This window comes from Equus asinus, chromosome 11 (assembly GCF_041296235.1).
Source record: "Equus asinus isolate D_3611 breed Donkey chromosome 11, EquAss-T2T_v2, whole genome shotgun sequence".
NCBI lineage: Eukaryota > Metazoa > Chordata > Mammalia > Perissodactyla > Equidae > Equus > Equus asinus.
Genome location: NC_091800.1, coordinates 6,920,963 through 6,937,024, shown reverse-complemented (window position 1 = coordinate 6,937,024; position 16,062 = coordinate 6,920,963). Strand labels below are relative to the sequence as shown.

General features: G+C 44.6%; 1 protein-coding gene across 10 annotated transcripts in view; it reads left to right on the top strand.

Annotated features, from left to right (window-relative positions):
• SPATA13 (spermatogenesis associated 13) overlaps positions 1 to 5,310 on the top strand; it is a 343,666-nt gene extending 338,356 nt beyond the window's left edge. For 9 of the 10 annotated variants that reach the window (XM_070520399.1, XM_044777431.2, XM_070520397.1 and 6 more), the window contains one exon: positions 1,321 to 5,310. In XM_070520399.1, the coding sequence (XP_070376500.1) occupies positions 1,321 to 1,499 (179 nt within the window). In that variant the 3' untranslated portion in view covers positions 1,500 to 5,310. The remainder of the gene's footprint in view (positions 1 to 1,320) is intronic. The other variant, XM_044777432.2, reaches the window with a different exon arrangement.
• Positions 5,311 to 16,062: the final 10,752 nt, after the last annotated feature.

The following is a 16,062-nucleotide window of genomic DNA, read 5'->3' as shown; positions in this document are numbered from 1 at the left end:
CCTCCACGCACACGAGTTACCTGGGCAGCTTTAGAAAATACCAGTGCCCGCCTCACGCACCCCAGGGTCCTCATGTGCAAGGAGAGATTTCCCACAGTGCAGACCATGCAAATGATCCAGCCCAGTAGGAGTAAAATAATGATTTTATTCCAGAAATATGTGTAGTACTCTTAGAACTTTTATTCAGGTTGGCTTTCTTCTCTAAGAGGAATTTACCCTATGAAATTGGTCCCATTCAGTATTTTCCTAACTGAAAATGAAAAACAAGGACCAGGTAAGCCTGGGACCATGAGGCGCCACCAACTGAGGGGCCAAGGACTTGTCACCAGAATGCCACGTAGCACTCCCCTGCTCCAAGTTACAGATATCTTCAGGGCAGAAAAACCCATTTTATACTCTTTTTTTTTTTTTGCCTCTCCACTGTTAACGGCAGGTGACTAGTAAATACAATTTGTTAGAATTCATTAGTTTCTATCCGCATCTTCCAAGAGTCCCTGGCCCAGCGACCAGGAGCGGGAGGAGCCTTTCTGGTGGCCACCTGCCAGGCACTCTCCGTGAGGCCTTGTCTCCTCCCGCCGTCGGCCTGGGTGATCAGGGGAGCTGAGGCAGGCGCAGGCTCCTTCCAGAACCCACACGCTTCCCTCGTGTCCTGCCTACTTTCACAGTTAGCTTGTGATCTGGTCGCCAACTTTAATAACCTGTTAAATTACGTCTGCACAGATTTAAAATGCCTACTCTAAAGAAGTAGTTTGATTAAAGCAATTAGGTAATAACTACAGTAATACATATTACTTATATTAACTCAGTTAATTCTCATGACAAGCTGGTAGGTACTGTTACCCCCTTTTTATAGATTAGGGACCTGAGGTGCAGAGACATCAAATTCCCAAATGACGACATCCTGTAAGTGGCAAACCAGAATTTGGGCGGAGGCAGTATGAGCTGCAGGCTCTCATTGAAAGCATTTTTTTGCTTCTCATCCCAAATAGCCCACTTCTAATTCTGCTGCTTAGTGCTCTGTGACCATAGGCGATCTACATAACCTCTCTGGGTTTCAGTTTCCTTCCCAGTCACCTCGCTGTAATGGGACATTCCCTGGAGGGTTTTTGTGAGGATTCAGTGAGATAATCTATGTCACGCTCCGCGTGCGGTATCTGAACGTGTTTGTTATGATAGCTCTTAGAGGTACTTTTGGTTCCCATGAATTGAGAATTAGCGAAGAACTCAGAGTTGGCGCTTCTTTTTCCTTTGTGGCTGACAAGTGACCTCAGTGCCTGTTCCCCCCCCCCCCCCCCCCCCCCCCCCCCCCCCCCCCGCCAGCAGGCTACAGCGCGTGCCCCGCGGCGCCGCCGCCCCAGAGCCTGCACCCGGTGCACCAGCGCCACGTCACCGTGCCGGCCAGCGTGCCGCAGCAGCAGGTCTTCGCGCTGGCCGAGCCCCGGCGGAAGCCCTCGCTGTTCTGGCACACCTTCAACAAGCTCACGCCCTTCCGCAAGTGACTCGGGCGCGCTCCGCCGCGGGGGAGGGGGCCACCTGGTTTCTTCTGCGCTAAATCCAAGGGACGGACGGACCCGTGCTGAGCACTTCTTTGGGGATCAGTGAAGAAGAGAAAGACTTGGAGTCGCCTTCAGTCTTCGGAGACCCAGCTACCTCCTTGGAAGGAGGAGAGGGCGTGACGCACGTGTCCGGCGCGCGGGGCCCCTGCGGCCGGTGGCGGCGCGGCAGACATGCGCAGCAGCGTCAGGCTCGCCTGCACGCCGAGCCGAGCCGCGCTCAGGTCAGGAGGGAGGCCCCGAGGAGCGGGCGGTCCGCCTTGAACTTTGCAGGGAATGATCGGGATGGGGTTGGTACGATCCTGCCTCGCGCCTGCGCCGCCACGGCTGTTCCTCTGCTCCACAGTGTGAGGGGACAGTGCAGGTGGCCGCGGTGCTCCCTGGCGTCCTCGGAATCTACACAGTTGCCGAGTTGTAGTGCAGGTTCCTCCCCGACAGCTGGAGGGAAGGCGGGCGAGCTGGGCGGGGCCGGCGAGGTCTGCACTGCGGAGCCACCCACCTGTGACCCACCCACCTGTGACCCACCCGTGGGGAAGACGCTGGCGCTTTCAAGGGAGGGGGTGGGAGAGCCTACTGTGTGCGAGCTGGGCGTGTCCTTTTCGAGTCAGGAAGCCGCCTGCCCGTGTGCAGGGTGTAACTCCATGCGCAGAAAGCACGTCCTAACCAAGAAACGCTCTTCACACGTATCTGTTTGCCGCATAAAGACCCATTTCCTTTAGTTTTATGATGAAGTGAGTGTGCAGGGGCACCAGCTGGGAGGCATTCTGAAGGAGCAGCGCTGTGCCCGTTCTGCCGGCTGTTTCTGGCGTCCTCGCCAATTAAGTTACAGTCACATGGACATTCCGCCGAGAAAGCATGAGGTCCACAGCACTTCGGCCTCCTCGGGGTCTGAAGTGGCTTCGCTGCGTGAACCGCTGCGGTAGCGCTGACTGTACTGTTGGTAGCACGTCAGCAGGTCTCGGAAGATTCGTTCTGTATAAAAGAGACCTTGACAAAATGTGTCTAGACTCAGCAGTCTTTTCACCAGGGCCTCAGGGGCTGATACCTGTCAATAGTAATCTCTTTGTCTATATTGTAAATTTTGATGAAAAGAACTTTTAAATATGTCCAGACAAGACAGACTCTGCAAGAGAGGTGCCGTTCTGGTTTGCTGAGTGCACTGCGTGGGGCTGCCGCTTGGCACCCTTGCTGGTTTTCTATTGAGACACACTTTTGTATGCTACTCTCGGAAAGTTCCTTTTTCTACTAGGCCCCTGCTTGAGAATAGACAAACCTGGGCTGTGATAGACACAGGTGTACTGAGTCTCCAAGCGTGCCGTTCCCCCACTCCCCCCACCCTCCACCGCACCCAGAGCTGTTGCTGAAGGAGGTGACGGCATGCATCAAGACGACGCAGTCCTGCACGTCTTGGGCGGGCCTTAGAGTGCTGTGTAAAAACGCGTCAGGAAATCTCATCTGTTCGTGACCCTCCCCGGCCCCTGTGCTCGCCTGTAGGCCGTGTTGCTGGAAGGTTGTGTTGCCCTGTGGCTGACGACCCCGGGGCTGCTCTGTGGCCCTTCATACCGAGTGCGCGCGCATGCACGTGTGTTTCGTTTTTGAATAGACATCTCAATTTTAGTTGCATTTATGTAACTGACCTTTTTACTAACGAAATATGATGTATTTTAAAGACTATACTTAATATCCTTTTTGTGGACCCCTAAGCAATAACTGTAGGGGTCTTTGTGCTAAATAGAGTTGTTTGTATATACAGCAGTGTTGAACAGTTTTTTTTTTTAATGTAAGAGAATTACTTTAATGGAGTAAAGAGAATTATTTGCTCGTGTTACATTTTCAGTGAGGATTCAGTTCAAGTAAAGACCCCCTCGGAGGGCTTCCGTTTACTGTTTACTAATGGGCAGTGAAGAAATGCTTTAAGTTCTCTGACCGGTGCTGCGTCATTTCCCAGCTGAGCCCTATCTTCTGGTTTCCCTCTCTCCCTCCGTGGGCTTCCTAACACAGGAGCAGGCAGCTGGGACCCCAGGGCGGCCCTGTCAGCTATGTGCCATGTGCGAGTCGTTTGATCAAATATCTGGTCTGGGTGGATCCTGCTTGGATTTTCAGGTGATTTTGAAAACTGCTAAAATATATTTAAAGGATGAAACATCCTTTGACTTCTTGAAATCTGTATGTCTAGCTTGGGTTGTGTGACCAGCTACCCGAGTTCTATAAAGAATCAGTGGCTCAAGTGTTCTAATTTGGGGTTTGCCAAACTTCCTTCTTGATTTAAGTCACATGGTCCACTTGGAAAGAGAAAAAACAAAGAGCCTCCCATATGGATTATGTATGAATTTCGCTGAGAATCTCACTGTCTCTGTCTTTCTCTTTTTTCTCTCTACACTGCATAATATGGATGGAGCAAACAAAAAAAGGTGGGGTAACATTTTGATGAATTTCGCTTATTCTATCATTCATATTTCAGAATTTGCCAACTCTGTTGAAAGAAGTTGAAATGGCCTCAGGTCAAAAGCAACCTTCTCAATTTTGATCATACCTAAAATGCATAACAACCTTGCGGTAGATTATAAGCAATCACAAAATAGAACATTTGTAAAATCCTGGAGAAACAGCATTCTTTCTCTTGGTCTTGCAAACTAGAACACGAGTGGCGGCAGTTGGCCAGAGCTGTCTGCTTAGTTTATTTTCCGTAGATGTGATTTTGTAGTTGAAAACATTTCACTTTCATCCCCACACTATTTCTGAATATCGTTGTGCCTTTTGTCCCTAATCCAGACGAAGACTAACTCTGTGCCTGTGCAGAAAATCCCCTCAATCCTACATTGCTGTTGTCTAGACACAAAGCAAAAGTGCATTTAATTCAAAATCTGTTTCACAATAGACATCTTTTGTAAAAGCCATGATCCAGCATTTCATCAGCTCGAACTCTCTACATGCCCGAAGTGCTGAAATCCCCAGTAGGAGGCTCCTTAGTTCCCTCGCCGGAGTGGAACAGCCCCACTGCCTGGAGTCATGGAGGAGGTAGCTGTAGTATTATTGTTTCAAGGAGAGGAGAAAGAGATGTGTCCCTCACGGGATGGTGCCAACAGTATGGAGAAACGTCCTTTCCGTGGCTGACCGGTCAGGGGTGCTGGACACAGATCATCAAGGCCAAACTGCTCAAAACCAGTTGTCCCTGTGATAGGCTTAACCTGCAGGCGCTTCGCCCTGCTGAAATGTCCCTGGGCTAGTGCTGCTGTTCTCAGGATGGAGGCAAGGAAAGTGGGTTCCAAAAGACTGAAAAAAATACGTGGAAACTATCTGGTCTTGAAAAGAACCCGGAACCTTAAATATTTCATAAAAATCTACTTGGCTACAACACACTTAACATTATTGCCTTTAGTTTTACAGGCATTGAAATTGCATTAAGAAAATACTTTAACTGGTTCTGTAATTTAATAATTTGCCTTTTTGGGTAAATATTAGCATCAGGTGTGTTTGCCTTACCTACTTTGCAAGGCTTTTGGTAACCTTTTCCTTCAATTTTAACTCATCAAGATGATGCTATCTGAATTAGTGAAGTGACAGCTTCCGAGCTGACGAATTAGCTGTTGACAGCTGAAGTGTGTTGTACAAGATTGCTGTAACTTGATATGTATTTTTGTTGAATGAAGTTTTTGTAAAAAAAAATTATTTACAATGTTATTTTAATGATTCCTTGTAAATGCTGTGAATCTATATTTGTTGTTTTGTATCTGTATATTAAAATTAATTTGCCAAACTGGTTCTAGTAAGGTATTTCAGTAGTAAAATAAGATGTGTGTGTGTGTGTGTGTGTAATTTTTTTTTTTAGTGGAGAGTGAGTGCTAGGAGGGTTTCTGGGGTTTACAGCTCATTTCCTGCCTGGACATTGATAGGCTTCTTTTCAGTAAAAAATTCGTCCTTTAATGAGCTGGATCAAGCCGCTGGATGGGTATGGGAGAAAGAAGGCTCTGAGGGAAACAGGGGCCACATGACTTGAAAAAAGTCACTGAATGTTGGAATAGGACTGAGAAAGCCCAAACCCAAAGTGAGAAGTCCTGTTTTGTAGCAGCAGCTCCCAATACTGGTGGTGGAAGGCAGATGGACAGACGTCCCTGTGCTCCTTCCCTTTCACCGCTGCTGGCCCAGGTCCGGCTCAGGCCCCTCCGCCAATCGCTGTGGCCCGAGGCTCGCTCACCCCAGGGGGCGGGGCAGGTGAGCGTTTCCTTGTCTCATTAATAGCTCCGAGAAGCTGAGTCAATAGCCCACTGTTTGCTGTGACTGCAATCAGAAAAGGGTTCCTATAGAGGCTGCCAGGCAGCGAGTCCCCACTTTTTGTTTGTTTACTCAACATCCACCTATTTCCCAAACTGGTCTCCTCCCCGGCCTTGGGCTCAACTGAAAGGGGGGGTGAGCTTAGCGGGCTGGGGGAGGGTGCAAGCCCTGGAAACCTAAAAGTCTGCCTGTCCAAGGGTGGCTTCCCCGGGCTCAGACGGTACTGTCACCAACTAGTTACCCCAAGGAACTCAAGGATGGGTTTGGAAGCATTTAACTGTTTTTCCAAATTGTCTTTTTCCCTCCTGTTATGGTAAGGAGATGCAGTCACCAACCACCCTGAACCAGACCAGGCCTCACCGTGATCTTTTGCCTTATTTTCAATGCTAAGGTCTCTCCAGGAGGAGTTTAGGCCTTATTACAGTAACCTGCAGTGTACATGGCAGCGTGTTTCCCAACTGAGCCTGTGCCAGAGGACACCCACCTCTCCCTCTTGAGTATTCATTCCCCATCTGAAATAAATGTCCCTGCTTCCCTTTGTTCGAGGCTGCCATGACTTGGAAATGACTCTGCATGGTCTCCTATTTCCCACAAATATACCTTACTTTTGTCGATGAAAATAATCCATAACCAATCCATAAGTGAAGATTTTGGTGAGTTTATTCTCAGCTAAAATGTGAGGACCATGGCCCAGGGCCTTTCTTCCTGAAGGAAGAGAGGGCACCAAAGAAGTCGGGTGTACAGAGTGGTTATATACCCCCAAAGAGGGTGTTTCACGTATGATTGAAATGTCCCTTTTACAATAGTCACGAAACTGCTCTGTCGGGGCAGTGATTGATGGACACAGCAAGTAGGTCTCTCTCAAGCTGAGTGGTCACAGGTGAGCTGGGTGGTCAAAGGTGAGCGCAGCAGTCAGTTCCTAGCCTAAGGAAAGATGCTTATCCCTAGGGCAATGCCAATGTGGGGGGGAGTTGCACCTTTATCTTAAGGCCATTTGTTCTTGGCGTAGTAAATGTTTAAAGCAGATATACAATGCCTGCTCAACGGCCACATCAGGCCCTTTTGGAAAAACAAAGGCCAAACTGAGTTTACAGCAAATGGCTTCTTCATATGCTCCAATATATCCTACTGTTTGCCATTTCTATTTGTCACTTTATGAGACAAGTACTTCCGGTGGAGAGTCTGACTTAATTTGCCAGGAGGAAACCCACTTTGGTTTTGCTAACAGTACCACGCAGAGGAAGGAGGGAAAATGGAGGGCAGTGGCAGTTTCTTCTGGAAGTTGTGGGGGAGATGACCTAATATGGGCCACCTACCCCATGCACTGGAGAGACAGGTTGAAATGGGCAATCCTCCAAAGGAGCGTATGGTCCAAGAAAGAAGACAAACACCTGAAGGTGTAATTAAAGTTCAGCGTGAACTCCACAACCATAGGAGTGTGTACAAGTCAGGAAAGGACTTCGGGGAATGGAGGCCCTTCCTCTGGTGAGTGTCAGCAGGAAGGGGGCACAGAGGAGGCAAGGCCCCAGCACGATCCTGGAGGGTTAACTCAGCCTGGCAGGGCCCCAGGGTGGGATGACATTTGTGGTGTGCGACACCAAAATGGTGAGCAGAAGCTGGATGGCAGAGGGCCTGTAGACCATGATGCACTGGGATTTCATTTTGTAGGCAAAGAGTTTAAGGAAAGGATGGCAGAGAAAAGCGTGGACTTGAAACTGGAAGCAGGGAAGAGATTTAGGAGAGAGAGAGGAGGCTGGATGTGAAGGATGCTCAGCGACAAAGGCAGGCTCAGTTGCCAACAGTGTTGAGAGGAGATAGTGGTTTCCCAGTTCTGGTGTGGGGTGACAGGTGGGTGCCAGTGCCATAGACAGATGCAAAAAACAGCAGCTTGGAGGTGGGGCAGGAGTTCGTGACTGCCTGGTCTTCCAGTGAGTGTGAAGCTCAGGAGAGAGGTCAGGGCTGACCTGTAGCATCATTAAAACCGTGGGAGTGAAGCTGAGCCAGGGAGCAGGCAGCTGGAGGAGAGAACGGACCTGGGAACACCCCTGAAGAATGAACAGGCAGAGGAAGAGAGTGGAGGAAGAAGCTGGGATAGAGAAGTGGGAGCTAATGGGAGGTGGGGCAGGGGAGGGGCAGCAGAAACAGGAGGAGGGGATGGTCGGCAGGGCCAAGGCTGCTGGTGCTCCTGCTACAAGAGGGCTCAAGGTAGCTGGGTGGATTTAGGGATCAGGAGGGGAGGTCAGGCATGGGGTAGTGAATGAAAAACAGACAATTTGCATGACCTGATTAGATCCTGCCACTGCCCTGTGATGTTGGTATTGTTTTACCTGCTGTACCACCAAAGAAATGGAAGCATCCTGAGAGCAGTGGCCAGGGGAGTATCGCCTGTGTTTAACTGGGACTTGCCCTTGTAGAGGAGGAAGACATTTCCTCTACCCACTGTGGGTCCTTCTGGCCAGAGAACGAATTAAATTCACATGAGACACAGTAACAGGAGAAAATTAAACACAGCTTTATAACATGTATACATGGGAGAGGCTCAGGCAAGCTGAGCAACTCTCCAGAATGGCTGAAGCCACCATCTTAAATATCATCTTCAGCTAAAGACAAAGGAGGATGTTGGGGGTGAGGGGGAGTCAGTTATGGGAGATTACCACACAAGTACAGTAAACAAGATGCAGATTTAAGTCCTTGCCTTTGGCATTGATAAAGAGTTTCTAGAGATAAGGTCATCCCCCCTTCTTCCTGGTACAGAGAGGGAGACACCTTTACAGATGGAGATTTCCTTTACAATGTAAATGTCTCTTAACAAGGGGTGAGTAAACTGCTTTTCAGAGTTGCTTTCCTATGTGCAGTTTATTAAAAGTAACCAGCCCCAAACAATCAGCAAGCCAAAGAGACGTATCTTGGGGTGGCCAATTCCAGGCCCCCACAGCCCCGCCTTTGAAACTTTAAGTTTCACAGTCCTTTGAAACTTTAAGAAGTTTCATACTCCAGAAGCTGAGTAGTAGATTGTTTCATCTCACTGAACACATTTCTTAGTCCTGGTGATAGATCAGTCCAGTTAAAGTCATTTTAGAAGGCAGTGATGCAGGTAGGCTCCCAAAGTTAGGCCTATATTTTAGGAGCAAGCAATCAGGTATTTAATACGTGTTTCTATGGAAATAAAAAGAAAAACAAGGTTAATGGTTGGAGCAAATTATAAACTAGTTCCTGAATCCAGGAGGCAGCCAGTCAAGAAGACTTCTAGATGTCAGAGTCAAAGCATCTTTTGCAGCTTGAAATGTCTCTGATGATGTCATCGGGCATTCAGGTGGCTTTCTAAGTGGCTTACAGCTTACACAGCAACAGACAGGAATCTCTCTTAAGCTTCTATCAAGTTGTTCAGCTTCAGTTTGCAAGGCTTCAGGAAAAAGAGCAGGTTCAATTCTCAATGATTCCAAATGAAAATGAGGGAAAAAATTGAAAACATTAGTTTGGAGATTTTTAATCAGATAGAATTCAGGATCCAGTCCAGTTCACAGGTAGGAAAAAAGCCTCAAAGACAATTAACAGAACTAGGATGTAATATCCACAAATGTGTATTATGGGTTTTTTTCCACTGAAACATAATTTTTCTCTAAAATCACCCTCATTTTTTTTTACCAAGGATAGCCAAATTAAGACTAATTGGTTTGCAAAATAAGTTTCGTTTCAATAAACTTGGGCCAATTATTTACATAAGTGCAGCAAGAATAGCAATTGATCATATAGGCTCTTAAATTTGCTTTGCTGGAATTTTTTATGGGGAACCTCAGATTGAACTTTAAAGACCTCTTGAGGCCAGGAAAGCCAAGCCAAGGATTTGTACCATCAGGCCTTGCCTGCAATACCTTAGATTTGGGTGAATTTCTCTCTTCTCTTGATATTCCCCAAAATATTTTGAGGCTCCTTGCACCTGCCAGATAAGCAAGCTTCCTTACTTACCAGGTAGGATTGCTGGAATCTCTCTCTGTAAATAAGGTACCAGGCCCATATTTCCAAGTGGCTTTATTTCCAGAAAGTCAACCTTATTCCTCAAAGGCAGTATTGTCATATCTGAGTCTGTATGTTTCTCTCAAATATGACATTCCAGTCAAAGCTTTCTTAAGATAGCCAATGTTTCCAATTGTGTCCTGTTACAAGGAGAACAGATTCTCATTGAACTTATGCAAATAACTATAGTGCCATGAAATAATCATACTCACTCACTTACTAGGTTTCCAAATTCTGGAGGGATCAGGTAGGGAGAAAAAGATAAATGTTTCAGTTCTGCTCATAAAGGTATCATTTCACTAAATTGCTATAAGTCATAGTTAGCATAAGAGAAAAGAAAAAAAGAGTTCCTTAAATCTGAGATAACAAAGCAAAACATCAAAAAATCAACAATATTTCAAATAAAAGTCATAAAAATTATAATCATCCTCATCAGTTCGTTCAGTCTTGTATAATCGGTTCTTGATCTTAATCTTCCGTTAGCAGTTTTATGAGGTCATCAGTTTCTCCATTAGATTTCTGTAATTTCTTACCCAGTTCAGTTCTATGATCTGAAAGTTTATCAGAAACCTGCATTCCAGAGTCAGTGTCAGAGTCCTTTCCATGAATCCCTCTGAAGAGAAGACATATTTGCAAAAGCAAAAAGCATCAGAGTAAAACAATAACTGACTGTAAACAACAACTCAAAAATGGAAATTGACAAATTTGGTGAATTTTGTGACATACACCTTAGAATAATAACCAGAATAATGCCCAATAACCAGGATAGATCAGAATTTTGGGAATATTATATAATTTTCAAAACACTTATATCAATAACATTTACCCACATAATACCACCTAAGAAAGATTATCATCACTTATCTGACAATCCTTCCCATGTAATTTAACAGACCAAATAAACCTAATTAGTTTAGAATCTTCCACCTTATAGGAAGAGAGAGCAAATTTCTCTGTGAAGTCCCAGGGGCCCTCTGAAAATCCCCAGAGAATTCCTCCTCCTTCATCCAGGTCAAAAGCCTTTATTCAGGACTTGAGTATTTTTGAGGGAGAAGCTTATCAAAAATATCAAAAGGTTTTAAACACTTGTTCAGATAGGAAACAACGCTCACTGTGAAACAATGCTCAGGTATATACTCAAAATGACAACAGAAATAGTGAAGGGTAAATAGTTAAAACAGTCAAAATCTTAAGAGACCTCTTTCTTTCTAAACGTAAGAAATTATTTTAACAAACCAGATTCCATCTTCTAGGAAGACTTAGAGCAGGCCAAAAGTTCAAGAAAATTATCCTTTTGAGAGAGAAAACCAAGTTCTAATTTTTGTACCAGTTTACTTTTTCATATTAAAACCCATTTACTTAATTAGATTCATTTTAATCTTAGCCATCTTGATCATGTATACAATTCCTTTCAGAATTTTTCACAAACCTTCTAGAACTTTCTTTTCCCTTCAGAATTTATCGCATGCTCTTTTTTTTTTTTCTTTCCTTCTAGTACTTTAGGACAAATTTATCTTTCTTAACCCAACAAACAAAAATACTTCCTTTCTTTATACCTTCTTTACTGAAAACATATATTTTACTTTCCTTGAATACAGAGCTGTTTTTCTTATTAATTTCCAGTAGTTTTAATTACATATGTTAATTAGAACTTTTAACCCCTACAGACCCTAGTAAAAACTAAAAACTAAGCAATTATGAACTGTCTTTTATATCAACATTCTAAACACTTTTCATAATTTCTATAAACACACCACTCCACAATAAAACACAAGGCATACTTTCTAATAGACCAAAACACTTTTAGCCTCTTTGCAATAAGAAGGCAAAAGTAGATTAATTAACGTCTAATATCTTATTTGGAAATGATCTAGGTACTCAATGAATTTTATCATTTAAATTAACCTAGCAAAACTTCAAAGTTTCATTGCCAAAAAGATTTTGGAAGTTATTTTAAGTATACATGTCATAAGATGGAATTATTTTAAAAAGTTTACCCAATACTTTTAGCTTTTTCACATGTGTTTAATTTACTCGTTCCCAGTACTTATTTAGATTGCCTACAAAAATTCATGAGCTATTAGACAAAATTAGCTATCATTTAAAGTTATTATCCTGACAAATTTGTAACAGGGATAACATGAGTTGTTTTCCTTCTTTTTAAGCTAGTAAACCCAGGCTGCATGTTTGCATCATATCCAAATGCTGACAACTCTTGAGGACATGCCTTTTCAATCAAACCAACAAACTTAAACTTTCATTAACAAAAGATTAATCTATATCATCTTAACTTAAAAGACGTTGGGTTAATTTCTATTGCATTTAGAATTTATGTAAGCACTTACTTTAAGCCAATTAAACAGAGCTCTTAGTTTTGGCCATACCATCCGGGGGTAAAAATATCACACACATATAGACACACATGCACAGAGCCTTCACACCTATTGTTTTAAAAATCACTGCCATGAATCAGGTACAATAGTACAAAGTCCCTAGTTATGAATCCAAATTTTGAGACTTTTTACTAATATTTGTGGAGAAGACATTCAAGATGCTAGATTTTTTTTATTTTTGGCAATGGCACACTTATGGCCTTCCCCCCCCCTTTTTTTTTCTTTTTTTTTGGGGGGGGTCCTAGGAATTAACTTCATCACAACAGCACAAAGAAATCACTCATTTGTGGTTTTTTTCTGATGGAGTTTTGGGGGCATAAACCACCCAATTGAAAGCATTTCCAACTAGTTAAAATGCACCCACGGGGTGAGTCTCTGGGGGTGCTTGAGGCATTCCCCATGGCAGTAAAGCTGGTGTCCAACTGACAGCGGTCAGAGAAAGGGTGCAGAGCAAGACTGCAGACATCAACATAGTTATAAGATCTAGTTAAGTCCCACTTAGCCCGGGCTCTTAGTCCCTGAGCCAGCACAAGGCGAGGCAGGGAAGCAGGAGGAAAAGGCCTGGAGCTGGCTGGGGGCCGGGGCTCACTGTGTCCGGGGTTGAGAGTTAAGTCCAGGAGGTCCAGGTTCTGGTTAGGTCCAGCCTGAACTTAATCTCAACTTGGTGACAATAAAGGAGGTGACAAACAGATAGAAAGGAAAAGAGATCAGGCCTCACCCTCATGGCTTCTTCCTAAGGGTTATTAAGATAAGGGTCACACACCAGTTCCCCTGCTGGGGCACACTACCCCAGCAGGACAGTTCACAGAATAAATCAAAGGTCTCCTATCTTCATAACTGACTCAGTAGGCACCTAAAATACTTAACGAGTCAATCGCCAAGAGAGGGCACCCCACTTGGTTGCTGGGGTGATCAGGCCTGGAAACCAGAGCGGGGGCTTCCAGGGGTGGAGGCTTTGACACTTTAAAAATTTCTTTCTCAGTTGCAAAGCTCAAAAGGAGCCCAAAATGGCCACTGTAACTTTTTTTAAGAGACATGAAAGAAAAGAGTCCATTACCTTGAAAATCTCCCCTGAACCTAGGACAGCATCCTACCCATTCTGCCTGTGGGGTCCCTATAGCAAGGAGCGATGGGGGTGTCCCCCTGCATTGCATCCCTTATATACCTTCCCTATTATGCCTGGCAGTCATAAGTGCTGGGTGAATTGTCCCAAAGACAAAAGAATAGAGAAAAACAGAGAAGAATTTTCTGCTGGTCTGGGGGACATTCTACCCACTTGTGTCCTGGAGGCATTCTCCCAAGAAGGGGTTCCCATACTCAACCAAAGTTTAGAGTCTGGTACTTTCCTTGAACTGGAGTCCCGATTGGGACTTTCCTGCAGTTTGGAGTGGTCAGGAGTCATAGGGAGGGATACCAATCCAGCCTTAGGAAAAGAAACCTGCCACGGGAGTCTTGGAGATTGGCCACCGTCCTAATGACTTAAGTGGTCGACCTGTGCCCATGTAAAATTTATATATTAGAGATAGAATTAGGAAGCAATGGATTAATTCATTCTCCATCACCCTCAGGCTTAATGTACTGATTCTCTTCAGGCTGAATGCCACAATTTGCCCCATAGGTTAGCCATGGGCAGCAAACGTGGATTCATACAGCTGTCCAAGAAGGTTCCTGATGGAGAAGTGAATTTAGATCCATCCTTGAAAAAGAGAAAGGCACAAGAAAGACTATAACTTCAGTTCACAAGCTGGTGAAGCAAGCGGGCTCAGCGAGCCAAGGAGTCAAAAGAAAGATTTCTTGGACTCTGAGGGTCTGGAAGTAGTGCTCCTTTATTCAAATAGCGTGGGGACAGGGCCCATGGGCAGTGAAGAGCTGAAGCTTGGGGATAGGACCCATGGGCAGGACTTAACAGGTCTTAGTCTCACAATATTGCATAAGGAAGCATTCCCAGCCAGACATTTTAAAACATACTCAGGCAAAGTTGATATAACCTCTTTATGAAGAAAATCAGCTCAAGCATTCCAACCTTTATAATTTTATCAACACTTAGACCTTTATATTTCATCAATTCAATTGTAACCTGAGTCAGGGTCTTAAGCCTAGTCATTATTTTATTGTATATGTTTCCTTTTTAATTTGGCCTTTTCATAGGTACCAATAAAAATTATGATGAGAGCTCTCACAATTTTTTTTCCCCCAATTTAGAAGTTTTCTGAATTTAAATGATCCATCGTCTGGCCAAATTGACAAGTAGGATCTTAATGGCAACTCAACCAAAAGCTTAACCAAGACACAAAGAGGTGCCCCAAAAGAGATCCAGAAAGTTCACTCCAAAAATAGTCTAAGAAAGTAAAGACCTTCATTGCACAGCAAGCAACAAAGGTTCAGATGATAAAGTCCCCTTATGAAAGCAATTGGGACCTCTTATGACAAACTCCCCTAAGAGCTAACACAGCCGTACAAAGAGAGTGTGTCTTGGAACCCCAGTCTGCTCTACTGGCCACCAAGATGCATGACAGTACATGCATCCTCCGATGGTGGAGACCAGAAAGGTCACAAAGCCAAGCTCTCAAGACATAGAACAAGACAAAAAACCCAGACAATATGCTTATAGAGATGCCGGTGTCTTATGACAAACAACAAAAAAAGACAGAGACAAGGAAAAGCACTATCTCTGGGAGGAAAAGGATCTACAATCAATGAGTACTCAACCAAATCCTAGAGTCGCTGACTCCAAGAAGCTAGCCTCACCAACATTTTCTCCTGCTAATCTAAATTTAGAAGAGCAAAAAAACTCACCACTCTTGCTTCCATTGGACCCTGCAGGCAGAGATCTGGGAGACTGACATGGTAACAACTCTTACCTCTTGCTGGCTCTCGTCAGTGGTCCGGGATCTCTTGGCTGTAGCAGTCCAGGAGGGAGCAGTGTCCAGCCAGTGAAATTTTATCCTTTCCAAGTTGCCAAACTGTAGGGGAGGAAGACATTTCCTCTACCCACTGTGGGTTCTTCTGACCAGAGAATGAATTAAATTCACATGACAGAGTAACAGGAAAAAATTAAACAAAGCTTTATAGCATGTATACATGGGAGAGGCTCAGGCAAGCTGAGCAACTCTCCAGAATGGCTGAAGCCACCATCTTAAATATCATCTTCAGCTAAAGACAAAGAAGGATGTTGGGGGTGGAGGCGGAGTTGATCTCGGGAGATTACCACACAAGTACAGTGAACAAGATGCAGATTTAAGTCCTTGCCTTTCGCATTGATAAAGAGTTTCTAGAGATAAGGTCATCCCCCCTTCTTCCTGGTACAGAGAGGGAGACACCTTTACAGATGGAGATTTCCTTTACAATGTAAATGTTTCTTAACAAGGGGTGAGTAAACTCTGCTTTTCAGAGTTGCTTGACTGTCTGCAGTTTATTAAAAGTAACCAGCCCCAAACAATCCTCATGCCAAAGAGACATATCTTGGGGTGGCCAATTCCAGGCCCCCACACCTTACACCCACATGGCCCATTCTCCATGTGGCCTCTAACGTCCAGCTCAGTTCTCCTCAGCACCTCTGAGAAATCGTGTCTTCTTGATGCTGTTTTTAAGTTAGAGGTTAACGTTAACAGACAGTCACCGGGAAAAGTTAAGAATCAATGATTACATGGCATTGAAAAAGTAGTTTCACCATATTTTTCTCAGTGGCAGGTAGGAGTGTGTGTGAGAGAGAAGGGAATGGGTGTTAAATCCTTATGTACACAAATGCCTAAAATTAAAGGCATTATGCAGAAGCTGGAAAGGGCTAGTTAAATGATGTCAGTTCTAATGGTCCAGAATCCGAATGAGAC